This window comes from Hyperoodon ampullatus, assembly GCF_949752795.1.
Source record: "Hyperoodon ampullatus genome assembly, chromosome: 3".
In the NCBI taxonomy this organism is placed as follows: domain Eukaryota; kingdom Metazoa; phylum Chordata; class Mammalia; order Artiodactyla; family Ziphiidae; genus Hyperoodon; species Hyperoodon ampullatus.
In genome coordinates, this window is record NC_136916.1 from 73,656,495 (window position 1) to 73,683,661 (window position 27,167).

Consider the following 27,167-nt stretch of genomic DNA (forward strand, 5'->3'; position numbering starts at 1 on the left):
ATTCAGGGTCACTAATCATTAGGGAAATGCAAATCAAAGCCACAATGAGATATTATGTCACTCTCATTAAAATGCTGTTACTAAAAAAATTGTAAAATAACAGGTGTTGACAAGGATATGGAGAAATGGGCACCCTTGTGTACTGTTCTTGGGACCATAAAATGGTGCAGCTCCTTTGGAAAACAGTATGATGGTTCTTAAAAAAAATAGAATTTTAATATGATCCACTTCTGAGTATATACCCCAAAGAAGTGAAAGCAGGGTCATGAACAGAAACTTGTACACCCATGTTCATAGCAGCATTATTCACAATAGTCAAAAGGAGGAAGCAACTCAGTGTTCACTGAAGGGTGAATGGGTAGACAAAATGTGGTATATACACTCAATTAACTATCATTCCGCCTTAAAAAAGGAAGGAAATTCTGACACATGCTACAAGGATGAACCTTGGGAGCACTATGTTAAATGAAATAAGCCAGTCACAAAATTATAAATACTGTACAAATACTGTATAATTACACTCAAATGAAGTGCCTGGAGTAGTCAAATTCATAGAGACAGAAAGTAGAATGGTGGTTGCCAGGGGCTAGAGCAGGATGGGGAATGGAGAGTTAGTGTTTAATAGCTGCCGAGTTTCAATTGGGGAAAATGAAAAAGTTCTGTAGATGGATAGTAGTGATTGTTCCACAACAATCTGAGTGTACTTAATGCCACTAAACCATACACTTAAAAATGTAAATTTCATATTATGCATATTTAACAGAATTTTTAAAAACCCACCCTGCTTACTGTCTTTGCCCCATCTATAAGCTCATCAAGGTAGGACTGTGTGTACACATTTGCCATTACTTCCCCAGTGCCTTGTACATGTGCAGGTGATCAAGAAATTTTTGTGGCATCTGTGAACTCATAAATGAGCGACTAATGCCATTTTCTAACATCCTTTGCAAAAGATTTAGCGCTGCAGTTGTGTAAACACTGGCTTTCCTTTTTTAATTCCTCAATTAATTTACTTCTGAAAAGCCTTTTGTATTCTAAGCATGTCACACAGATGTGGTGTCCTAAACTCTGGTACAAAGTGTTTCTACATAAATGCAATTACATATTTACACCTCCCACACAGCCCACTGTGCTATGAGTGGTCCCCTTCAGCCCCTCTCACATCTTGTCCTTCAAGGAGGAGGTATCAAGATGGAGCTGATAAAACAAGTGTGGTGGGAAAGAACTGTTCTGAGAGCATGCTTGGCTGCTCAGACTTCACCTCTGAGCCCTGTTGAATCAGTCTTCAGAGCAACAGAAGAAGTGGCTGCTGTGAGAGCAGAGTCACTTTGCTCATTTTTGAGGACTTGTGAAGCATGGAAGCGGTACTAAAACAACCCTGGCATTGTTGCAGGAAGGGGGGATCCCTTCTAGGGCCCAAGAGCGGGCTCTTGTCTAACACTGGGAAATGAATTGACCAAGGAGACATGTGTGCTGACAAAGCAAGAGACTTTATTGGGAAGGGGCACCCGGGTGGAGAGCAGGAGGGTAAGGAAACCCAGGAGGACTGCTCTGCCACATGGCTCGCAATCTCGGGTTTTAGGGTGATGGGATTAGTTTTCGGGTGGTCTCTGGCCAATCATTCTGACTCAGGGTCCTTCTTGGTGGTGCGCGCATCGCTCAGCCAAGATGGATTCCAGCGAGGAGGATTCTGGGAGGTTGGTAGGACATACGGACTGGTGTCTCCTTTTGACCTTTCCCGAATTCTTCAGGTTGGTGGTGGCTTATTAGTTCCATGTTCCTTACCAGGACTTTCTGTCGTAAAACAACTCATGCAGATGGTTACTGTGGTGCCTGGCTAGGGTGGGCGGTTTCGGTCAGTGGTTCCCCTACCAGCATCATGCAGAGTGGTCCTGTTTTAAAACAGGGAATAAAGGAGCTTTGTAAATCACAGAGCAGTGAGCTTGGTTCTTGTTATCAGTCAGGGGTTTTGATTATAAGCAGAAGAAACTAGATCTGGGCTAACTGAAGCAGAAGAGGAAACATGTTTTTGGAGCCGTATACGGAGGAGCCCAGAATCAAAAAGAAGGCTGGGTCACCAGCCTCAGAACTGGGGGGAGGGTAAGGGGCAGGAGACTCGGGAGAGGGGCCAGGCAGCAGGAGAGAGCAAGGCTGAGTTCCGGCCAGGAGTATGGGCTGCAGTCCTCCTGCCACTGTTGTGTCCTGGGACCATCTCTCCACTATCAGTGCCCCTCCAGGGCTTCTGTGGCAGGCAGAGTGAGTTTCCGCCTGCTTTGGTTTCTACAGTGGAAAGAGGGTTCCTTCCTTTCTCCAGAGCTCACCCAGTGAAGAACTTTCCCCAATGAAAACAGCGTCATCGTTAGCCAAAAGAGAAAAAGAAATTTTTAAAATCCCAGCAAAGTGTCCAGACACTACACAGGCCAAAGCATAAAAGAGGTTCACTCACATGACATATGATTCTATGGTTCCACTTTGGGGTATATACACAAAATGAATTGAAAGCAGTCTCCAAGAGATATTTGTTCATGGCAGGATTATTCACAAATAATTCACAAAAGGAGGAAGCAACCCAAATGTCCATTGAAGGATAAACAAAAATATATATGCGTACATATATACACAATAGAATATTATTCAACTTTAAAAATGGAAGAAACTGATGCATGCTATGACATAGATGAACCCTGAGGACATCATGTTAAGGAAATAAGCCAGTCACAAAATTATAAATACTGTACAAATACTGTATAATTACACTCAAATGAAGTGCCTGGAGTAGTCAAATTCATAGAGACGGAAAGTGTAGTGGTGGTTGCCGGGGGCTGAGGGGAGAGGGGAATGAGAAGCTTTTGGTTAATGGGTGCAGAGGTCCAGTTTGGGAGCATAAAAAAGCTCTGAAGGTGGATGGTGGTGATGGTAGCACAATAATGAGAATGTATTGAACACTACTGAACTGTATACTTAAAAATGGCTAAGATGGTAAATTTTATGTTATACGTTTTTAACCACCATAAAAAAAATGAGATGCACTCACTAATTCCATTCAGTTATATTTATTGGGTACCTAGTGTGCTCTGGGGACTTCCTAGGGACTGGGGATCGAGTAGGGACCACAACAGGTCCCATCCTCATGGAGCTCATGTGGTGGCACCAACAGACAGTACTCAACACACAAATCAGGGATTTGTGTGCAAATTTTATAAACTACTGTGCAAAGATCCAGGTGATAGCAAGTGACTGGGGCAGTCAGGGACACCTCTGTGATGAGTGACCCTCCACTTAGAAGGGAAGGCATTACACTGACATAAGGAGCCAGCCAGTGGGAGTCAGTCTGGCATTTGGGAGGCACAGGGAGAGGTGATTCCTGGTGGGTGATGGGGAGGGTGGGGCACAGTGAGAGGTGCTCTGGCCGCCCCCTCAGGGCTCAGGGCATGGAGAGCCGGCTTCACTGCATGTGCGACGGGGAAGCTGTGCAGGGGTCAAGTAGAAGAGTGGTATACACTGATTTGTGTTTGAAAAGATCCCTCCACCTGGCTCAGAGGGGTATAGAGTCCCACTGGGCTATGTGTCCCAGCAATCCACTCACCTGTGCAGGAATGTGTGGAGGGAGAAACTTCGGCCAGACCTGTGTCTCTGAGCTGTCAGCAAACCGCAGTGGGTGCCCTGAGTGGGCTTTGGTTGATTTTCCAAATATGCGGTAGTGCCTTTTTATGTACGTGACTTGATTTTCCTTTGGTTGGGGGTGGTGGTGACACAGAAGCAGGAATATTTTAAAGAACAAATTGCAGATGGAAACAGGTGGTGCTGACACTAGAAGCCCTGGGTTTGGGCAGCCAGATTGGAAAATGGGGCCACTTGAAAGAGCTTTGGTTGTTTTTAGCTTCCTTAACAACCACAGAGTGGAATGAAAACCTGAGCCGCTCCAGACAAGTTCTGTTTGGAGGAAAAATGACATCAATTTGACTCAATTACCATGTGAAACAGACAACAAGCCTCTCTCTGGTGAGCAGAGAAACTAGCAGCAGTGCTAGAGCGCTCACCTCACCGGTTCCCACACCCCAGTGGCCATGATGGGAAGCCGCTGGGGGGCTTGTGGAATGCAGATGGCTGGGCCCACCCCGCCTCCACCGGGTTCTGATTCATGGGGTCTGGGGTGGGCTCCAGAATGCGTTTCCAAAATGTGCTCAGGCCATGTTGGTGCTGCTGCTTCAGGGACCCCGTTCAGAGGGACTGCTAGAGAATATAGCCCCCTCCAGGGTTCGGGCTGGATGGGTGCGGCCTGCGATGTGAGGGAATCACCTCCACTTCCCGTCTGTCCCTGGAGAGGCCCTAAGTCACCAGGTAGGTGGTGCTTATGTGAAAACCCCACCTGGCATTGCGAACAGCTCCTCTCCACGTGCCCCCATCACCTGTCCCTGTCTACCCCTCCCTGACTGTGTCCCCATGTCGCCCAGCCAGGGGAGCCCTGCAGTGTGCTGCTGGCAGTGAATCCACCCACTCGGCCCCCAGGCTGCCAAGGAAATGTGACAAATAAAGCTGGGGCTCTGAACACTTGCCAGGATGCAGCCAGAGCTGGATGCAGGAGACAGACTTTCCAGACAATTGGTTGTGCTGTTCCCTGCCCATCCAGGTGTCTCCCTAAACATCATGGGGCCGCTGCCTCCAAGACTCTCCTGAGTGTGAATTTCCATGGGAGAGGAGGACAGGGAGACTTCCTTACATGTCTTTGAGGCCTACTGCTTTGTGTTCTGTGGCTGTCGTCGGATTCTCGTCTGGCTTGCCCGGCTCGCCTGGCTTGGCACTGGGCCTTGAGGGAGATCCTGTGCGTCTGCCTGGCCCTGCGCTCTGCTGGGCTTTGTGGGAGTGTGGTCTGCTCAGGTGACAAGGTGCGTTAGCTGTGGTCGCTCCCGCCTGCTCTCCTGAACGTGGGCATCCCAGTTACACACCAAGGGGGTACCTTCCTGCAGGCTAACTAGAGAATGTTGTTCAGAGCATGAAACTTCTTGTCTTAAATTAATTAATGAAAAAGTTTTAATTTGGTAAAATACACATAACAGGATTTACCATCTTAGTCATTTTTAAGTGTACAGTTCAGTATCATTAATTATATTCACATTGTTGTGCAATCAAACCTTAGAACTTTGTCATGTGGCAAGACGAAACTCTACACTCATTAAACAACAGTTCCCCATCTCGCCCTCCTTCCCAGGCTCTACAGCATGAAGCTTTTCTCCCCCTCCAGCTCACATATTTTTTGTGTATTTGCTCCAAGAAAAGTACCTGAGCCTTTTGGGGTCACGGTACATGGGATGTGCAGAACTGTCCTCAGCCGGAGAGGGAAAAAACCGGCGATTCTGATGGGGGAGTTTGTTCCTTTAGCTTTGTCCTTCCTGAAACTTGCATCATTCCGTTCAGGCTCTGTTCTTTATGCTGCTTTCAGGGGGCGTGTCAGAACATCACTGAGAATTGCTTTCCTGTGTTATTGCTTTAAACCCACAATATTCTTTAATGTCTTTGGCTGCCGTTGCTGTTACAGGCAGTGTTTAAATTGCACCTTGAAACCCTGTGTGACTTGAATTTTCTCCCTCATAATTTCAAGTTTTCATTCTTTCTAGTTTTCATGTTTTGAATTGAGGTTTTCCAGTTTGGGCCCAATCCTAAGGCTGAATATTTCTGGAAAAATTTGATTTACAGCTGTTGGGTGGTTCTCAGAAAAAAGGAAAAAGTTATGTGCTTTTCCCTTCTTCACCCAGGTTTAGGGATAGGTAGTTAAGGCATGACTTCAGAATTGGCCTACAGATGGTCTAGTATAAAAAAAAATGACTGCAATTTTGTTCTTGAGGAAAGAAAAAGTTTTGGGAGGGGGTAGTGAGAACAGAAGAACTGAATATGTTTTATTTTTCCTTGTGGGAAAGAATATTAAATTACACAAAGATTCTGTTTTGCTTTAATAATAGTTTTCAAAGAGAAAAATCCAAGCACTGACACAGCTAATTCCTTTGTCACACAGATGCTCAAGCACTGTGCGTGCCTGGCTTCTGCCGCTTGTGTGCCCGACGCCGTGTCCAGCTTCACATGGCCTGAATTAACTGTGGCCACGCTGTTGGCTGTGGTCATTGCTTTATGTTGCTGCTGATGTACTGGAGAGAAAATTTTAATGCCCCTGCTAGAAAATTCTCCCTCTGGATTATGTCTGTCAGGAAAAAAAAATACTCAAAACCAAGTGAAATAAGTTAGAGAAACACAGACACTGTATGATTTCACTTATATGTGGGATCTAAAAAACCTGAACTCATAGATACAGAAAACAGATTGGTGGTTCCCAGAGGTGGGGGGTAGGGGTATGGGTAGAGGTGGTCAAAAGGTACAAGCTTTTATTTGTAAGATATATAAGTTCTGGAGATGTAAGATACAGCATGGTGACTATAGATAACAGTACTGTATGGTATATTTGAAAGTTGCTAAGAGAGTAGGTCTTAACAGTTATTTCACAAGAAAAACAATTGTAACTATGTGAGGTGATGGATGTTAACTAAACTTACTGTGGTAATCATTTTGAGATATGTATATATTATATATACTATGATATATAGTATTATATATATAATCATCATGTTGTATACCTGAACCTAATACAATGTTGTATATCAATTATATATCAATAACACTGAAGAAAAGGGCATAATGAAACAAAAGTATTTTCCCAATTTAAAAAGAAAAGGGAATATTTAAAAGATTCTTATCTCTTCCCTCTATATCTTACACTACTACCCTCATCACCTACTCCATTGTACCTCCCTGCATCCTGCTCTCTCCTGAGAAGGAACTCAGGAGGATCATAATGATCTGGGGGTCCTCAAATCCGATGGTTCTCTTCTGTCTATGTCAACTTTCATTCCTTTGCCTTACTTGAGTTTTCCTATCTCTCTTCTCCTTGAATCCTTTGATTTCTTGATGTTGAGATCCTTATAATTAAGTTCTACCAACAAGAGGTGCAAAACTGAGAGGGGCATATCCTTTTCTGTTACTATAACTTTATCTCACTGACAAACTTTGGTTAGAATGAGGAATTCAGGGAAAAAAGGAATATGGCCTTTTTGGCTGGACAATCTGGATTTGGATTGTAGTCATAGTTGACTGGCAGTGGGTCTTGAGCTGGTGGCTTTATGTCACTGAGTCGAGGTTGGTGGAGACACCAACCTTGATGGATTGTGATGAGGGTTAGAGAAGATACAAGTTGATACGTGGCAGATGGCCACAGGCATGGACCTCCCCCATCCTTTCATAAAGATCCCCTTCACCTTCCTGCAGGAAACACCAGAATCAGCAGACATCCATTTCTTTTTTTCAAAATCACCTGTCCTATACATTTTTTTCAACCAACTGATTTCCAGTTTATCTTTGCATGTATATGTTTGTATGCACACGTGTGTGTGATTCCAGAGTTTTCTGTCATACTTGTTTCTCTTGAGGAATTTATATTTATGGGAGTTTTTTGGACTCAGAAGGCCTTTTAAATAAAATCTGGGTTATATATCTCACATATATGTATTTTTTTGTTCCAATAAGACTTTATTTTGAACATTGAAATTTGAATTTCATATAATTACTCTTCTTTAGATTTTTTTTGTACTGTAAGAACAGTTTAAAAAATTTTTTAATATAATTTTTAATGAATAGAATTTATATTTCATTTTATAAATAAATACATTTATATTTTATTCATTTATATTTTGTGTTTTAGATTTATAGGAAAATTGAACAGGTAGTACAGAGAGTTCCCGTACACAATTTCCCCTATTATTGACATTTTACATTAGTATGGTATGTTTGTTATAACTAATGGACCAATATTGTTACATTATTATTAACTCAAGTCCATAGTTTGTGCAGATGTCCTTAGTTTTCACCTACTATCTTTTCTTTGTTCCAGGATCCCATCCAGGATACCGCTGTTGTTGTTTTTTTTATTTTTGTATTTATATCCCTATCTATTTCTTTTTTTCTCTCTTGACAGGTATTCAATATGTTTCAGCACCAGAGCCTTGGAATTAAAGTTAACATTCAAGTTACCAAGCTTGTCCTGCTACGACAGCGTCCTGTAAGTCCCCATCGGCACAGTAACGGAAAATGTAACTGGTCTCCAGGCTTCCTAGTTGCTGTTGAGTGCTGAGGAGTCGTCCAAGTGTTGTATTTTATCCTCCTTCCCTGGCTTTGCAGATGGCAACACTGTGCCCTGGGCCAGGGACCAGGGATGCCTAGTGCGAGGAGGACAGGTACTGTTACTGGAGGCTTGGTGTGCAGTTAATCTGCTCAGAATCTCAGGGGAACCCTGAGCAGTGTGCCTGTGTGCCTCCCTCCTTCACTCCCGTGTGTTTCATGGGTGCAAAGTTGATGGTGAGGTCTTTGGAATCATGGCTACTCTTCTGGAGCTATACCTGAGCTTCAGGCTAAATTTGGGTGCCCTGTAACATCATTTTCTGGTCTTTTGATTGAGTGCATTTCCTTATGAAAGTGTTACCTTCAGAGTTAAGCAGTGAACGTGAGAACGTTGGGTATGCTGTTCAGTTTGGCAAAAAGAAGAAAGCTTTTCTTTAATGACAGAGTCTTCATTCGAAGTTATAGATAAGGCCCCTGATGGCCTCTCTCTGGGTCTCTGCATCTTCCTACCAGCATTGTGGGCAGGTGACATTGAATGATGCCCCGGCGAGCAACTGTCTCCACCTTAACATCCACACTGTGGTCTGAGCATGAACTCTGGCTTCCCTGGGCATTTGCTTCTGTAACTGTCCCCCTGATTTCTTTTAGGCCAAATTGTCCATTGGGCACCATGGTGAGCGGTCCCTGGAGAGCTTCTGTCACTGGCAGAATGAGGAATATGGAGGCGCACGGTACCTCGGCAACAATCAGGTTCCAGGAGGCAAGGACGATACGCCCCCCGTGGATGCCGCTGTATTCGTGACCAGGTAAAACTAGACTCTGCCTGGAGCTGCAAATGAGAAAGGGAGGGCATTTTCCATTGGAGAGGACAGATGGCAATTTGCTAGGAATTCAGGCTTGGATATCAGACTTTGGGTCACATGTCTGAACCTTGGATTCCTCATCAGTAAGATGGGGATAAATGATAGTCCTACCTCCAAGGTGTGAGAATTAAATGAGCACAGGAAGCACTTAGCACAGTGCCTGGCCCAAAGTAAGGACACAAGTGTTAGCTATTATTATTGCTATTGTTATTATTAATATAAAACTACTGAAATCCTAGTTACCCAAGACTCTTAAAACTTCCAAGAAAATTCATCTACTACCTCTTCCCAGCACCAAATATAATGCTTACTGGAAAGAGCTCATCTGTGTTTGAGGCTGCTTCCAAAGTGGGAGAAGTGAATACCCCGATTTTCCTGTGGAGGGAAGTCCATGCAAGCGTGTGTGTGCTGTGCACAGCCCATCCATAGGCACTCTTGGGACAACAGCAGCGGGCAGAGATGCCCGTGGAATTCACGTAGAGGCTCCATTTGAAGCAAGAAGCTGAGCTTCTTTATAGGCTACAGAGCTGGACTTACTCTTCCTGACTGAGAGGGAAGCCAAGGGGCCCGGCAGTGGACAATAGAAACCAAAGGCAGCTTTCTATGCAGATAGCAGCAATGTTATTTTAGTTTTCTAGGGCTGCAGTAACAAATTACCACAAAATGGGTGGCTTAAACAGCAGAAATTTATTTTCTCACAGTTTTGGAGGCCAGGAGCCTGAAATCAAGGTGTGAGCAGGGCCGTGTCTCTCTGAAGGCTCAGGAGGGGAGGATCCTTCCTCCTCCTTCCTAACTTCCGGTGCTTGCTGCAGTCCTGGGCATCCCTTGTCTTGTAGATGCATCACTCCAGTCTCCTCCTTCGTCACATGGTGTTCTCCCTGTGCCCACATTTCCTTCTTCGTGTAAGGACAGCAGTCATTGGATTGGGGCCCAGCTTAATCCATTGTGACCTCATCTTAACTTGATTACACCTGCAGTGACCCTCTTTCCATATGATTACATTCACAGGGACTGGGTGTGGGGTTAGGACTTGAACATATCTTTTTGGGGACACAGTTCAACCCATGATAGGTATAGATGTGGCTATTTCATTTTTTCCCTATGTCTCAAATCTCTGTTAGAAAAATTGATTTTCCTTGGTTGTTTTACTTCAATGATGTAAATAAAATGTGTTATGTGTTCACACCAAAATCCTCTTTTAGAAAATATGCAGAAATGTTTTGTGATAATTTAATCCATTAGGTTAAAATATAAAATTTTATTTTTTTGAATGAATATATCAACTTTGAATTTTAAGATTTTTTTTAATTTACGGAAACTACTTCCAAAATTACATGCTTTCTTTTTCTCTGAGTTCAGAGAAAGGGAGCAGTTTACCATGTCTTTAGCTTAAAGATAGCCTGCCCTTCTAAGAAGAGTTAAATCTGGTTCAAGACTTTGGTTTTGAGTCCAGAAGGGCTCTTATTTTGCATCTCTTGGGCCATAAACAACAAGCCCCTGGCCTGATGACAGCCTGAAGCTAGCTGGGGATGATCTGTAACCCCAGCTTCAGGCACCCTATACCAGGCAATGTAACACCCTAAGCTTCTCCTCTTAAAAAAAACCCAGAACATGCACATTGCCACCATCAGACACCAACTAGATGCCTAATCACTCTTGTAGATGATTCATCAATTGCCAACCCTAAAGGGTTAAAATGTGATCTGCAGCACACTGATCCATTATGAGAACACTTGCTGCTTCTACAGGATGTGATTAAATGTATAATGGAACATTTGAGAAGTCTATTCAATAATTCTGATTGCCAACATATGGCTGGTGGTCTACCAGGAACCAAGGACAAGGCGTGAGCATGACCTTGTACTTGCCTTAGATCTGTGTTTGCCCACCCTGGTGAGTGCTGGGAAGCCCTAGGTACCACCTCTCCCAGCACCTCTGGCACCCACGCTCACTGGCCAGAGGCTGCCATGGCTCAAGGCACTTTGAAATAGCTTTTGGAGCCTATGGGGCTTTCCATAAAGCACTGAGGACTACAGTATTGGTCTTACAGCTACCACCCTTTGAGAGTGGATTTGATTTGTGGGGCAGGCAGAAGTCCTTGGGAACCATATCTATATGTGACTATAAATTAATGTGAGTGATATTCCAAATGATATTTAAATGAGGACTAAAGACCTTTCCTAGAGAGGAGCTCTAAATAACATCATCTTTGGAATATGCAGCTAAACTTCCAAGGTTATTACTTTGAAAGTGGTTTGTGTAAATACTATATAAAATGTGTAAATTCTGGTGTTTTGTTAAAAATAATAACCTATGGGAATTTTTCCTGTATTGCTTCTTTGCTTTCCTGCCGTTTCCTTTCTTGTCTGGGTAGAGAAAACACTTGCAAGGGGTCTTGGTTTGGGAACGACTAGCTTTTTTTCAGAGGCAATAGATGTTACCAAAATTAGTGTAGACAAAACTTCTGGATTAGCCTTTTTACAAAACGCCATCAGAGAGACTGAAGGCACCCTCAGCCTGAGAATGCTGTCCGTTAGGCTTTATTTTTTCCTTTCTCTTTTTCCTGTCTCCTAACAGCTTATTTACCATACTGGAAATATTTTGCATAAATATGTTCTTTACATCTCACACCCATTAGGATGCCTACTATTTAAAAAAACTCAACATAAAATAAGTGCTGGTGAGGATGTGGAAACATTGGAACCCTTGTACCCTGTTGGTAGGAATGTAAAATGGTACAGCCACTGTGGAAAACAGTATGGCAATTCCTCCAAAAAATTAAAAATAGAACAACCATATGATCCAGCAACTCCACTTCTGGGTATATATCCAAAAGGATTTTGAAGAAATATTCGTACACCTATATTCATAGTAGCATTAGTAATAATAGCTAAAATGTGGAAGCAGCCCAAGTGTCCATCAGTGGATAATGAATAAACAAAATGTGGTTGTTTCCATACAAATGGAATATTATTCAGCCTTAAGAAGGAAGGAAATTCTAACACTAGTTACAACGTGGATGAACCTGGAGGACATTTTGCTGAGTGAAATAAACCAGTCATAAAAGGACAAATCCTTTGTGATCCCACTTATATGACATACCTAGAAGGTTAAATTCATTGAGACAGAAATGGTAGTGGCCAGGAGCTGTGGGGAGGAGGGAATAGGGAGCTGTTTAATGGATATAGAATTTCACTTTTGCAAGATGAAAAGAGTTCTGGAGATTAGTTGCACAACAATGTGAATATACTCAACACTACAGAACCATGAACTTAAAAATGGTTAAGATGGTAAATTTTACATGTATTTTACCACAATAAAAAACTTTAAAAATGTTCTTTTCTAACTAAGCACATTGAAGGGGGAGGTCCTGATTGCAAGCGGGTGTTTCTGAGTTGGGGGGCCGGGGAGGCAGATGCCCGGTGGCCCGGGAAAGCCAGGTTTCTTCAGATGCAGGCAGAGCCGATGCGAAGGCCTCCATCCCGCTCTGTCACCTGCGGCCAGCCCAGGAGCCTGTGTTGTCTCTCTCCATTTCGAGCCATCTTGATCCCTCTCACTTCTGTGGGGAGCTGCTGGACTGAACTGATTGGTGCCGTCTGTCCTCTGGATCCTCACAGACATTAAACTCAAGACCTCCCACGAGGATGGGGTGGCAGTGATGGAGTCGGGGCTGGAAGCCAAGTTGGCTGAGAAGCATCGTTTAATAATTAGAGGCTGAGAGCTGCAATTCCTTAGGCTGGGATAATAATGGGCTGATGTTTTCACAGGGAAATTGGGTGCGAGGCAGTTGTTGCTCTGGAGAAGCAGTCCTTTCCTCCCAGAGTAATCCAAACTGAGGGTCTAATTGGAGGCTGCACAGGCCAATGGTGTTTAGGGGCCGGCGTCCTCAGGTCCTGGAACTGGCTGATGTGAGGGTTTCTTCTCTTTTTGTTTCCCTTCCGGGCTGTGGCTGAGCCCGAGAGTGTATCCTCCTGGACGCCCACCAACCATACAGATGGCCAGTTGCCAAGATGTGAGCATGACATCGCGTCCAACAGAAGCTGCTGAGCAAGGAGAGGCGGGAGCTGCATATCCAGCAGCTGCAGCCGTGTGTAGGGCCAGCAAGGACCTCTTAGTAGACTGAGTTTGGGGGCCATATGGGACCCGCACAGACTGGACTTCAGGGGACTTCAACACCTGGCACAGCCTTGCCTTTGGCTCCACATGTCCTCCAGAAAGCCAGGAATTTTACCCCGCAAACCCAGGTCTATGCTCCTGGGAGACACCCGGAGCGACATGCATGGCCAGCCCAGAGCGCGACCACCAGGACATCCAGCTGTCCCTCCACCTTCCCTTCCCATGTAATTCCACCCAGTCCCAGGGACGGTCCTCCCTCAACCTTTAGCCTTGCTCATGTGAGAGCTTGGTGGGTACCTGTGGTGTTAAGTTTTTCTGGGTTTCCAAACACGGGAGAGACAAGGCCACTGATGAGCTGACAGGGCACGTTGAAAGTGATCTGGAAATGTATGCCAGTCGTTTAGTAAAGGAGCCAGTATTTATTAAACCCCAACTGTATGCCAGGCAATAGGTTATGCACAGTACTAGCTATGTAACTTGTGGTGCCCAGTGCAGAATGAAAACTCGGGACCCCATGTTAAAAAATAAGTCTTAAGAATTTCAAGATGTTGAGACCAGTGTTAAAGCAGGTTGGGGGTTGGGAGGCTTCTGAGTGAGGGGCCTGCGTGATGGCACAGTTCACACATCCACGGAGCCTGCTCTGGCCTGTAGATCCGCGCATCCTTCCTTCTGTTGAGGAACAAACAGCAGGATGTGAATGTGAAGAGACTGAGAGGCTGGAGAGCTGCATTGGGACCCTTTTTTGTTTTTTTTTTGATTCCCCAGTTGACCCCTGCAGCCCCTACATGTGGGTTTGGCATGAGTTTGCAGTGGGAGCCAGGGTACCTGGAGATGAAGGTGACCCTGCAGGCAGAAGGCTTGCTTTTCCTTTCCTGAGAAAGGACCTTGAACAGGCAGGGGAGAGAAGATTCAAATTTTGGCGACCCTTTCAAGCCAGGCCTCTAATTGAGCTTGGCTCACATATGGTGAGCCCACCATACACCCTCCCACTTCCTTAGGAGAAGCAGTGGGTGACGCTGCAGGGTCCATCACTTGAGACCACCCGTTTCCCTCCAGGGTAGCCGGGGGATGAGAGAACACACAACGCCCTGTCAGCCGTCTTCCTCCAAGCTGGCCAGAGAGACAGCTAGGAGGAGCTGGGCCCAATCCCCTCAGCAGCCCTGTTCAGTCTGTTTAGTTCTCTTCTGTGGGACTGATGGCCACACGCCCTTTCTCCCTTTGCCCAGGTGAGGCAATGTGATGATGCTTTCAACACTTTTAGTTGCTCGCTCTGGGAAATCCTGGAGCGAGGTCTCAGGCCAGTCTGGTCTCTCTGTGTGTGTGTGTGTGTGAGAGAGAGACACGCCCAAAACATTCCAATAGGAAGGGTGTCAGATCAAGAATGTTGAGTTGGGGTTAGTTAGATACCAGACCAGTGAACATATTTATGTCCCTAATTTTATTTGTTTGTTTTCTTCTCTGCCTCTGTGTCTTCCTTGCCACCCCCTACTGCCTGTTAATTAGTCTTCTGAAAGGTTGTCTTTGACAGAAAAATCAAGGCACGAGTCTTCATTTTCCTATGGTTATTCCATCTCCATTTCTATGGAGGCTCCCTTGATTTGGAGGGGGTTATGAGAAGCCTGAGGGTCTTGAAGGCTTCTCTTTTCCTTTGTTAAAATTATTTTAAAATTGATTACCAAAATATATACGTTCATTATGAAAAAATTAGAGACGCAGTCAGCAAAACCCATGTGGGCTGCTTAGGGGATTGGCCCAGCTCTTTCTAGCTGTCTCTCTGGCCAGCTTCGGGGCCACCTCTTCAAAGCTGTCACACCCATGCCAGCTGCCCTTTCCTCTGGGCTCACAGGATGTCCAGGGTGCCTGGCAAGACTTCTTGGCCTGAGGCAGTGGCCTGGACCAGGAAATTCTGTACATCAGAACCCCAAGTGGAATCTTTTAAACCTACAGATCTGGCCTCTGTGGGTCTAGCGGGTGGGTAGAGTCTTTGACAACTTTCAGGCCAGCCTGAAGCAGAGCCAGGGCTGGGAACAAGCAGGTTTTGCTCCACTCACATGGACATTCACATAGTGCTGAGAGGCGTTAGACATGGGTTAATTATGGAGGCAAATAGGACAGAACGTGCTGTGGTTTGGAGTGGAGGAAAAAGAAAAGCTGATGATATTACATTGCCTTCTTGTCATTGTCCCCAGTGTGAATGGCAGATCAGGTCCTTCCATGAGAATAGATTTTTGACAGAGAGTAGGAGAGGAATTGAGGACACTGAATGCCGAGGTGGGGATGGAGTGTCAGAAAGGGGAAGGTATTATCCCACGAGGAAAGGCGATATGTGACCCATCCAGGACCTGCCACTTTCATTGACAACTTTGCTTAGTGCCAGCCTGACCCATTTTTCTTCCCAGAGAATTTTTTAAAAGTGAAATGAGAAGAGGTGCCTTCAGAACACACCTTTTCAACCTGAAGCTGCACTGGCATGTGTTTAGAGAGCTGCAGATGAGTGGGTGCTTTCTACCAGTCCCCACGGTACGCCATGAGAAGGTGAACGTGGGACCAGGCACTGCTGTCCTCACCCAGTCCTGGGCAAGATACCTCCCCAACCAGCGCTCTGGTCAGCTCCCATCTAGGGAACTCATGGGCGGAATAGTGGGAATGCTCCGGTTTTGGAAAAGAATGGCCCAGATTCCTCATTTCATACCTCACAGGAGGCCCTTGTACTTGCAGAACCGAGGCTGGATCAGATTTCGAGCATCTTTGCTGTTTCATTTGTCCACAGCCACACACCTGGGAGATTCTAGGGAGCTTTAAAGAATATAAGTTTTAGAAATGACTTTTTTGTGTGTTCTCATGTAAGTGATACACGGTCATCTCGGCATCTAAAACCAGTTGCTGCCCAAGTAGAGTAACTTAGGAGGTCACTATGTTTGATGATACTGTATCACAGTTTGATGATATTGACTAATAATTATCTCTGATAGATGACTTGGTAAACATCTTCTGAAACTTTCAGCGTTGGAAGGAGTCCTTCCAGCAACTGAGTGTTATTTATGGAATATTTCAGCTATGAAAGGAGGATCTTACTCGGGGTAACTGGGCCTACCAGTTGGAAATGTGGTTAATCTTGGCAAACGCTGCTAGTTATTCTTCATTATAACAGGTGGCAACTAAAGTGATAACTTTGTTATGGGCAAGACGAGTAATCAAGATTAATTAGATTAATTGACAATATTTTCTTCTCCCATTCTTGGAGGTACTACACACACCTGACTATTTCTTTTTTTTAAATTTTTTTAGGACAGATTTCTGCGTACACAAAGATGAACCTTGTGACACCGTTGGTAAGTTTAGAGTTAAAATAATAACTCTATACCCTGTGATAATGTGGACACTTGATAACACAGTCTGAAGGAGCCATCCTCAAACAAACCCTGCCTTTTCTGTTACCTCTTTTTTTGGTAAATTTGGTTTCTGATTTTACTTTACTTCTTTCCTAAAAAGTTTTGTAGTTGCTTATGGCAGAAGGCATCTAGACAAAGGGTTAGTAAGGAAGATATGAAAAGTTCAACCAAAGGAAGGAGCCCTCAGGCTGTCCTGAAGTGACTGTAGTTGGGTTGCATTTGTCTCTGAGCCTCTTGATCGCCAGTGCAGGAGGGGGACCTCACTGAATTACACGATCGTCATGAGACAGAAGCTTCACCAAGTGTCGTAAGAGGTGAAGTGTGACTGCAGGGTTGTGGGACTGGTGTCCTTCCACAGCCTCGGCACCAGGCTCATTGCTTTCTGGTCAAACAGAAGTGGTGCCGACACGCAGTGCTGGCAAACACAGTTTCCCTCTCCCCCTGCCCTTCTACCTACACCTCCTCCCCCACGTTCCCCTTCACTCGCCATTTCCTTTCTCTCCTATCTTCAGTTATATCTGGCTTGCTCTCGAACTCTCATAGGTTTCAAATTGGAACCAGTCTTTGAGTGTAGGAAGAGAGCACTTGGTTAACAGAAACCAAAAGGGTTTCCAGTTTTGTCTGCTATAGCACAAACCTCTATTCACTAAGAGGTTGAAATATTGCACCACCAAAAGCAAGGTTTGGAATTGAATGTGCTTAGAATTGTAGGAAAATTGAAGGAAAACAGTATAGGATTGAATATATATTATTGTGGAATTCAAATGTTAAAAACCTGTGCTTCCCGTGGAGTACTGGCAGCGGGTAATCCCGGGCCTTCTCTCTGGCTCTGCCAGGTACAAGCTGGGTGACGTTCAGTAAATCTCCATAATCCATAAAATGGTCACTTTGGACTAGGTGACTTACAAGGTCTTTCCAAATCTAGTAGAATGATACCTAGCATTTATGTCACATTTTAGAGTTTCAAAATGATTTTTTATACTATACTTTGGCAATCCTCTAGACAAATCTGAGAGCTAGGTGTTAAAAACCAAGTAACCAATCTGTGCTTCGTTATTTGGGGGCTGTCTCCATAACAGAATTACTAGGCAAATGCAGTGTGAAGTAAGCTTTGATAGAGGGTTAGCTGATGCCCGAGTCTAGTTGGGGCTGTAGAGGACTAGTATATGTCCATCTGTGTCCACTGCCATGGCTGCCAAGGCCGGTGCCATCCAGAGGACTGGCTACTTCTTCCCAGTGTTCACAGCTCAGCTCTGACACCTCCACACTTCACCCAGGAGGGACTTCTGCTCCCTGACCCTCCTCTCCCTCTGCTTACCCCTGCGGAGACATGAATCTGTCGTACTGCCCTTGTCTGCACATCTTCCTTGGAAGACTGTGCTACACAGAGCAGAGTCCGGCTTTAACCCATGTGTCATATCCTTCAGCACCTGGCACAGGGCTGGAGAGGCTGAGTCACCACTGTTGATCCAATGAAGGAATAAATGAATGAATGCAGATGAAGGAACTACAGTATTTTTGAGTAATGTGCATCTAATGACCCGGTTTTCTTTCATGTGATTTAGAGCCAGCTTTAATTTTCTTTTGAATATGTAACTTTCATATCTGCGCAGACAGCTAGCTCTCTCAATCATCCTTCCCTCCTCTAAACCACATCACCACACTACTTGTATTCGTCTGCTAGTGCAGCTATAACAAAATACCACAGACTGGGAGGCTTAAACAACAGAAATTTATTGTCTCACAGTTCTGGGGGCTGGTTCAAAATTGAAGTGTCAGCAGGGTTGATTTCTCCTGAAGCCTCTCTCCTTGGCTTGTAGATGGCCATCTTCTCCCTGTGTCCTCACATGGTCTTCCTTCTATGTGTGCCTGTGTCCTAATCTCCTCTTTTTATAAGGATACCACTTATATTGGACCAGAACACCACTCTTATGACCTCATTTAATCTTAATTACCTCTTCAAAGTCCCCATCTCCAAATACATTCACACTACGGGTTATGGCTTCAACTTACGGTTTTTCAGGGAAAACAATCACAAAACCAACATGGTGTTTTATTAGTACACATTTGTCTTAATGTGTCATAATTTACTTGTACATATTATCAAGTCAGTAAGAATAATGGGTAATTTGATAAAAATAATAATTTAAAAACTGGGCTTATGGCAATCTTATAGCAGTTTCATCCAATTTATTTCTGTGTTTTTTTACCTTTATATTTTGAAATAATTATAGAATTTCTTAAAGTTGTCAAAATAGTACAGAGAAGTCTCATACCAATCATCCAGCTTCTGTGGTAACATCTTATGTAACTATAGTGGATTTCCGAAACCAGGAAATTGATTGGCACCATGCAGTCAACTAGACTACAGATCTTACTCAGGTTTCACTGGTTTTGCATGCACTCATTTTTGTTTATGTTTTTACCTGTTGTTCCGAGACATTTTATCACATGTGTGAATTTGTCCATCCATCTTAGTAATCAGGAACAAAACTGGTCCATCCCCTCCAAGCAGCTCCCTCGGGCTGGCCTTGTAGAATCACCTTCTCCTTCCCTCCCTTTCCCTAACCTTGGTTACTACTTATCTGTAATCCATCATTGTAATTTTGTCATTCCAGCATCCAATTTATTTTTGTATTTTGTTTTGATTCCACAGAATGGAAAAATAATCTGAATCACATAAATATGTGGTTGCCAATGCTAAGAGATTTTGAACAGCTGCCTTCAAATCTCAGGATCCAGCTCTAGCAGGAAGGGCTGTGACCTGAGTTTTTTAGAAAATGAGATAATCTGGTACCTTGAGAAACTGGGAAAGCTTGGGGGTTATCAACATCTTATGTTTGGTATATAATAGTGTTTTTTGTTTGCTTTGTTGTTTTAATTAAAATAAAACGTACAGATAGTAAAGAGTATAAATCTTGATGGATTTAAAAAATTTATGCCTATACTTGTTTTTTAGTTTATCTCTTATTTGTTGAAATAGTTGTAAAGGAGTGTTTTGAATTCTGTTTTAATCTATTTTTTTAAATTGTGGTAAAATATATATAACATAAAATTTACCATCCTAATCATTTTTTTAGTGGACAGTTCAGTGGCATTAAGTACACCCACATTGTTGTGTAACCATATGCCTGTATTCTCAGACAACTACTCAGATTAAGATATGGAATGTTCTCAGACCCCAGAAGGTTCCCTCATGCCTCCTCCAAGTCCCCCAGAGATGCCCCCAAAGGTAACCTACTGTTGTAAATGTTTTAATCACTGTTTTTTTAATAGTTTAATTTTAAAAAATAGTTTAAAGTAAATTTCAAAGTTAAATTTGAATGATTCATTTGAAGAATCTCTGAGGTAGTGGGTGGAGTTTGGGGTTCCATGAATAATATTGATACTTCCCCTCTATACTGCCCAGTCTGCATTAGCCCAGCTCATCAGATAGGATTCCTGACTGTGGAAACAAGCAAAAAGGGCATGGATCAGAAGGGGGACTGCCCCTGAGGCTGGAGGACCAGGTTGGAACACAGCCAGCGCCTGAGGGAGCCCTGGAGTGGGGGAAGGCTGCGGACCCCAGGCAGAGGTCTGCATCAGGGCTGAGAGGAATGGCGCTGTCTGCCCCACAGCCACCGTGTCACTGGCTCCCCGTTCCGATCTTGCTCTCAGTCACGTGGCTGCCTCTTTCTACCCCCACCTGCATGGGGGTGAGGGTGGCTCTGGCCCTTTGGGCTTCCATAGGGAGGCAGCGGCACCTCCCACAACGAGTGCATGCAAGGTGGGTCTGTAGAGGGGGTGCTTTACGGAGGAAGGACGATGCTGGACAGCTGAGAATAACAATATCCACTACATCCCTGATCTTTTTGTAAAGGTTGAAACCCGAGACAGCGACACATCCTCTGTGCACATGACAGGGGTCCTGCTGACACAGGTGATGGGGTTTCCCTGGCCCTGATTCTAAGGTGGTCCTGACTCCTGTGGGAGCGAGACCTCACCAAGCTCCTCCACACTGGCTGGCGGCTTGACTGAGCAGACAAGTGGACACTTTTAAAGATTCACACCAGACAGACCCTCCCTTCCTCTTGGGCCACTATGGAAGGGGAAGGGGTGACACTTAGAGGTCTTGCTCATCTCCACCTTGGGGGAAGACACACACAAGGAGAACTTAAGGCAATTCTTAAGGCAGCAGGATCTGGGAAAACAGGCTTCTTCCCTAACAGAAGCAGCTTTCCTCTTACTGTGGTTCCCACTGTACACATTTCAGACTTGCCTTTCCGGGGTGTGGGCTTTTCCTCTGTTGAATTGCTTCATCTTGTGTGATCTGCTTTCCTGCCACCATCCTAACAAGAAAGCCTCCTACGTGAGAAAAGGGTGCCCAACTTCCAGGATTGTGGAGGCTAGAAACCTCTGGAGGCTTTTGCTGGCCCTTTGCCCTCCTCCTCTCACACCCCGGGGCCTCTCTGGGGTGCCGGCCTGAGCAGCCACGTCTAACCACAGCCTGGCTGACCAGACACGTCTTAGTTACGGTCGGGGGTGTGGGGCGTTTGTCCTGCTCCTACCCTCGGCTGCAGGCTGAGCTATGGTGATTTTTTTTTTGACAGCCTAATTCAGGCTTTATGAATTTAGTTTTAATTATTGGGATTTATTGTTTTCCTTACTTGGTCTCATAATAGTTTTTAATTACTGGAAAAGCCTTCCTTTTCCTTCCCCAGGAGAGGGATGTGATGGTCCTACACAAAGGAAAATGGATATATTCCACAGCCTCGTGAAATGTATCACACAGAAGGCCAGGGAGAGGCTGTCAAGGGGGTCCAAGCCCGGTTGGTGTCCTGGGGCCCTGCTGCTCTGACATGAGGGTCCCTTTCCACAGCTGTCCCTGAACTTGGGTGGAAGGACCGTTCCTAGCGTGGCCCACAGCACTGGAGCTGAGCTCCCTGAGAGGTCTGGCCGGACCAGGGGGCACTTCATAAATGTGGCCACTGACCTCCATGCAGTGGGTCTATCTGTGAGGGAGCTAAGGGAGCATCACTGACAGGATGAGTGTGTCCAGGAATGAAGCATCTCCTTCAGAAGTCTGTTTCAGGCCAGCCCTCCATGAGGCCATGGATGTAAAATGTGCTGGGGAGCCAGTGAGAGGCGAGAGAGGCTGGGGCTACAGTGTCGCAGTGCTGCGTCGGCTGGGTTTTTATTCACTGAATGTGTCATAATTTAGGGCTCAGACAAGAAAGTAAGGCCAAGTTTTATGTATAAAAACAAACATCAAAATGTATCTGTCTGGCTGTACATTATCCCCTTTATAGTGGTCACCCTGGACGGCCATTTGCTTGTTCCAATCCCAGTGCTGTGGCCAGAAAGTGTGGACACCCCCTTGTGGATTTCCTTCAGAGTGAGCATTCATCTTCTATCTTTTCATGGTGTTGGTCAGACTTCATTCTTCGAGAGTGGTTTTGAATTGTGGAGGTGTCAAATGTTCTATTCGCTGAATGAGGCTGAAAAATATTGTTTGAGGTAAATACAAAAGTTTTATTAGTCAGCTTCCAGTTTCTTTGTTTCTGAGGGCTTTCCTATATGTTTGTTCTACTTTACTTGTTATTCCTTGGGACCTTACAGAAGTCACGGTTCACTTTTGCTTCAAGATTGTTAGAAGTTGTCTCAGATGATTGCCTTCAGGGGAAGCTGCCCCATTGAATGAACAAGTCCTGAGGGGTCCATCTCCTTACCTCATACCCATCTTATGTTGGGCACGGTGCACCCTGCTTCAGTTTCAGGCTTATCCACACCATGTCTTTTGTGTCTACTCTGAGAAGCTTACAAAGGAGAAGGCTTAACATTCAATGACATATTAGTTGTCCCAAATCAGACAACCTGAGGTCTTCAGCAAATTCATCTATTTGTCAGAAGTTATATTGGTATTTATAATAATGCTCTAGACCATCCTGTGATTTTTGAGAGGTTTTATGAACAATTTTAATTTTGGGAATAAAATATGCAAGCACCTGTTTTATGAACAATTTTAATTTTGGGAATAAAATATGCAAGCACCTAGCAATCAGGGGTTCAGACTGTTTGGGCGAGTGCTGCCTTCCTCATCATGCAATAAAAAAAATAGGTTATTCCCTTAAGAGAGTTAGGAAATAGAGTTACTGTGAAAGCTAAAAAGTATATACGGTCTTTCCTTGGTATCTGTGGGATTGTTTCCAGGACCCCCGTGGATACCAAAATCCGTGGATGCTCAAGTCCCTTATATAAAGTGGCCCAGTACACTCAGCCCTGTGTATCCTCAGGTTCTGCATCTGCAGATTCAATCAACTGTGGATGGAAGGGCTGAGTGTACTTGAGTAAACTAACTTTTTCTCTCACTGTTAGGCCTTAAACGTAGGTAAAGAGTATTTAATGAAAAATGCCAATTAAGTCCTGTCTGGATGTTGGAGATGGTCTTTTAAAAGACCCTTTGTAGGAGCTGCCGTTGCCTGAGGGAAAAAAAATGAGGGCAAGAAAGGAGTGGCCACGTGGAGTTTCCTCCTGGTCACCTTGTATGGCTGTCCTATGGTTTGGCTTGAAGATAGTGACCGTGGTGAATAAAAATGTGAGTGTGCATGTGTATGCACCTTACATATGTACATATACACATGCCTAGGTGCATGTCTGCACATGGAAGTGTGTGGTGTTTACACTTTCTGTACCTTAAAGTCTGGAGGGCCTTCTTTGTTCCTGTAAGTTCCCCAGAAGGGAGCCCTCCGGAAAAGGGACAACACAACAAGAACCAGGGCAGGATTTCCGTTTGGGGCTCAGCAGCAAGTCCACACTGAAACCAGTGGCCCCAGGGCACCAAGTTCAACTTTTCTTCTTCCTCATGCCAGGGTCTTGACTAAGGTTACATAATGGCTGAAGTACATTTAAAAATGGTGAAAATAAGCGGGTATGTTTTTGCATGGGGTACCTTTGTTCTGGAACTACATGGGAGACCACAGAACACTTGATGATGCTTGAATGCCTTTTGAGATGGAGAGCAAGAGAGCTGAGCAAGAAGGAACTGACCTCTGCAGGGTCTCCAGCTATGGCCCTTCAGATGTAGGCTGTGGAGCCCCCTCTTACCTTCAGGTTGGCAAGTGGGTGGCTTGTGGGAGAGTTTCCTTCTGGAGGCTGCTGGGTTGCACCATTGTGGGTTCTGTGCTTGGGTGGCCCATGGAGGCAACTCTGAAGCAGATGCCCTTCCAGTTAGGTGGTCCCTAACCTGCGGGAGATGTCAGTGACATCGGTGTCCGACCACAGACCACCGCCCTCTTGTTTAGTGCAGGCCTCGGCATGACATCAGCAGAAGGACTGTGTCTCTGTTGTTCCCAGATGCTTCCACCCTCATGGCCCAAGAGTGCTTTATGATTAGCTTGGAGAGAAGCGGGAGCCTCTCTGCCTTGCCAGACAGCTCTTACTCACTCATGTGATGCTGAGGCCATTTGCTAGAAACACAAAACCCCTCCTGGCCTGGGGGAAGTGTGGGGGAGTAGAGTCACAGATGGGAAACCAGGCCTTTCTGAGATGCCTTCTGTGTAATTGTGAGTCTGGAGCCTTTGGGCAGCCTCTCGCTGAGAGCAGGAGGAGTGGGCAGGAGAAGTGAGGGGCCAGGCTCCTCTGCAGTGGGTCCTGCCCTGGCTGTCAAGGGCCCTGAGCCAGGGAGGTGCCCCCACCATGGCTTCCTTTCCAGTGGCCCTCAGGGTGGTTCCCGTTCACCACCTGCAGCCCCTCATCTGCACAGTAAACGCTGAATCTCCTTGGGCTGTGGCTTGGCTCAGTCCAGGAGTCTGAGCATCGTCTCTGTGGGGAGACCAGGGTTCAGATCCTGCTTCCACCACTGTCCTGTGTGAGTCCCCTGATATCTCTGGCTCTGTTTTCTCCTCTGTAAAATGGGGATAATGATACCCAGAGTTATTGTGAAGGTTAAATGAGGTGATCAGTTGCATCCCTTAGGATGGATATTGTCAACAATAACAACAAAAAGCTTGCAGAAAATAACAAGTATTGGTGAGGATGTGAAGAGATGAGAACACTTGTATACTGCTGGTGGGAATGTAAAATGGTGCACCCGCTATGGAAAAGAGTATGGTGGGTCCTCAAGAAATAAAAATAAGATCCAGGAATTCCACTCCTAGGTACCTACCCCAACGAAATGGAACTTGAACAGATGTTTGTACACCTGTGTTCATAACAGCATTATTCACAATAGCCAAAAGGTAGAAGCAACACAAGTATCCTTTTATACATACACAGAATAATATTCAGCCTTAAAAAAGAAAGGAATTCTGAGATATACTACAACGTGGGGAAAACTTGAAGATGTTATGCTAAATGAAATAAGCCAGTCACAAAAAGACAAGTACTGTGTAATTCCACCTAAAATCCCTGAGGAGTCAAATTCATAGAGACAGAAAATAGATTAGTGGATGCCAGGGGCTGGAGGGGAGGGATAATGAAGAGTTAGTGTTTAATGGGTACAGAGGTTCAGTTTGGGAAGGTGAAAAAGCTCTGAAGGTGGATGGTGGTGATGGTTGCACAACAATGTGAATGTATTTAATGCCATTAAACTGTATACTTAAAAATGCTTAAAATGGTAAATTGTATGTTGTATATACTTTACCACGTTTTTTTTTTAAATGCTATGACCAAGGAAGCAAAGTAATTACTTTTATTCAATAGTACTTCTTCTCAAAGATTTCTTCCAAGAAAAATGGTGAAGATGAGAGAAAAAGTACAATTTCCAGAGAAGGGGGTCCTCATGCTTTCCTCCCTGGGAGGCCGGGTGGCAGTGAGGTGCTGCAAGAGCTGCAGGGCCCTGGGGTGGTGTGGGGGGCAGAGCAGGGAAGGAGGGAGGAAAGGAAGGCTAGGAGAGGGCGAGGCTCTGGGTGTGGAGAGAGAGTGAGGAGAGAAGACGGCATATGAAGAAATGTTGCTGGGGGCTTCCCTGGTGGTGCAGTGGTTGAGAGTCCACCCGCCGATGCAGGGGACACGGGTTCGTGCCCCGGTCTGGGAAGATCCCACATGCCGTGGAGCGGCTAGGCCCATGAGCCATGGCTGCTGAGCCTGTGCGTCCGGAGCCTGCGTGTCCGGAGCCTGTGCTCCGCAACAGGAGAGGCCATGGCAGTGAGAGGCCCACGTAATGCAAAAAAAAAAAAAAAAAAAAGAAATATTGCTGGAGGGTTGAATTAGAGGGCCCTTTCTGATGTTCTCAGAGAGATGCAAGTAGGGATTAGGAGGCCCTTTTTGGTTGTTAGGCTGTGCTTCTTTGGCTTAGATTCCAGAGCCAGATTGGACCTTGCAGGCACTGAGACTTAGTGAAGTTACTGCTGATATTTTTGGACCTTGGGCCATTCTCATCTACGTCTGGCATTAAAATCATCACTTTAGAGTCGAGCCAAGAGTTCACTTTCCCAATGACTGCTCAGTTGTTGCACTCATGGTATACAGAGCTAGGGTTGGTCACACTCAAGTCATGTGATGCTCAGAAGTAACCACAGGGGCAGGACGTGTGTGACCCTCTGGAGGTAGAAATGCAATTTAGGGGAGAATGTTTGCTGCTTGCATACTTCAGGCAGTTCACTGGGATTCTGTGGTGTCTGTGAGCTCATTAAATTGAAGAACCCCCAGCTCTCCCATGTGAAGGTTGTTTCTGAGTTTTTAACCTCAGTTTCTAAAAATATGCAGCTTAAGAGACAGGAGTGCTTTAGGAAGGAGAGAGGAGGTTATGTCAGACCAATCTATTGGTCTGTTCTGTTGCACAGAGACCAGATCTTGGCCTGGCTGTTATTTTGGGTTTGAGTTCCAAATGCCTTTGGAATTATTGGCATAGACAGCTTGGATGAGAAGTTACTGACAAGTACTGTTGTGGGGGAAGAGCATATTATTGATGTACAGGAAAGGGCTGAATCATGGTCAGGAAGGGGCTGAGTCATGGTGAGGAAGTTCTGAGTTCATCAGGAAGGGCTGAGTCATGGTTAGGAGGGCACTGAGTCATGGTGAGGAAGGGATAAGTCATGGTCAGGATGGGGCTTAGTGATGGTGAGGAAGGGCTTAGTGATGGTGAGGAAGGGCTGAGTCATGGTGAGGAAGGGCTGAGTCATGGTGAGGAAGGGCTGAGTCATAGTGAGGAATGGCTGAGTCATAGTGAGGAATGGCTGAGTCATGGTGAGGAAGGGCTGAGTCATGGTGAGGAAGGGCTGAGTCATGGTGAGGAAGGGCTGAGTCATAGTGAGGAACGGCTGAGTCATGGTGAGGAAGGGCTGAGTCATAGTGAAGAAGGGCTGAGTCATGGTGAGGAGAACACTACGTCATGGACAGGAAGGGCTGAGTTGTGTTTAGCACATGTTGCTGACACAGTCCAGGGTGTTATGGAAAGACTGCTAACTGATATCCACACCTATTTTTTTTCTTCCTGGATGATTAAATTTCCCTACCGTCCTGGCATTAGGTGTGGCAAAAGTGACTGCTTTGTCCACTGGAATGGGAATAGAAGTGATGTGCACTATTTCCAGGGCTGGCCCCTACAAACCTCCTGTGAAATGGTGCTTGAGGCTCTTCCTCTATTGGTTGACTGGCTAAAGCCCAACCAGGAACCAGCGTCCTCAGACCCTGAAACATTGGATGTTACGTGAATGAG

At 45.2% G+C, this 27,167-nt stretch overlaps 1 protein-coding gene across 2 annotated transcripts in view; it reads left to right on the forward strand.

Annotated features, from left to right (window-relative positions):
• The window catches only part of ADAMTS17 (ADAM metallopeptidase with thrombospondin type 1 motif 17), a gene marked incomplete at both ends in the record, with an annotated part of 347,780 nt that overhangs the window by 79,136 nt on the left and 241,477 nt on the right, over nt 1–27,167 (forward strand). For both annotated transcript variants that reach the window (XM_079701384.1, XM_079701385.1), the window contains 3 exons: nt 8,018–8,101; nt 8,809–8,966; nt 16,428–16,471. In XM_079701384.1, the coding sequence (XP_079557510.1) occupies nt 8,018–8,101; nt 8,809–8,966; nt 16,428–16,471 (286 nt within the window). The remainder of the gene's footprint in view (nt 1–8,017; nt 8,102–8,808; nt 8,967–16,427; nt 16,472–27,167) is intronic.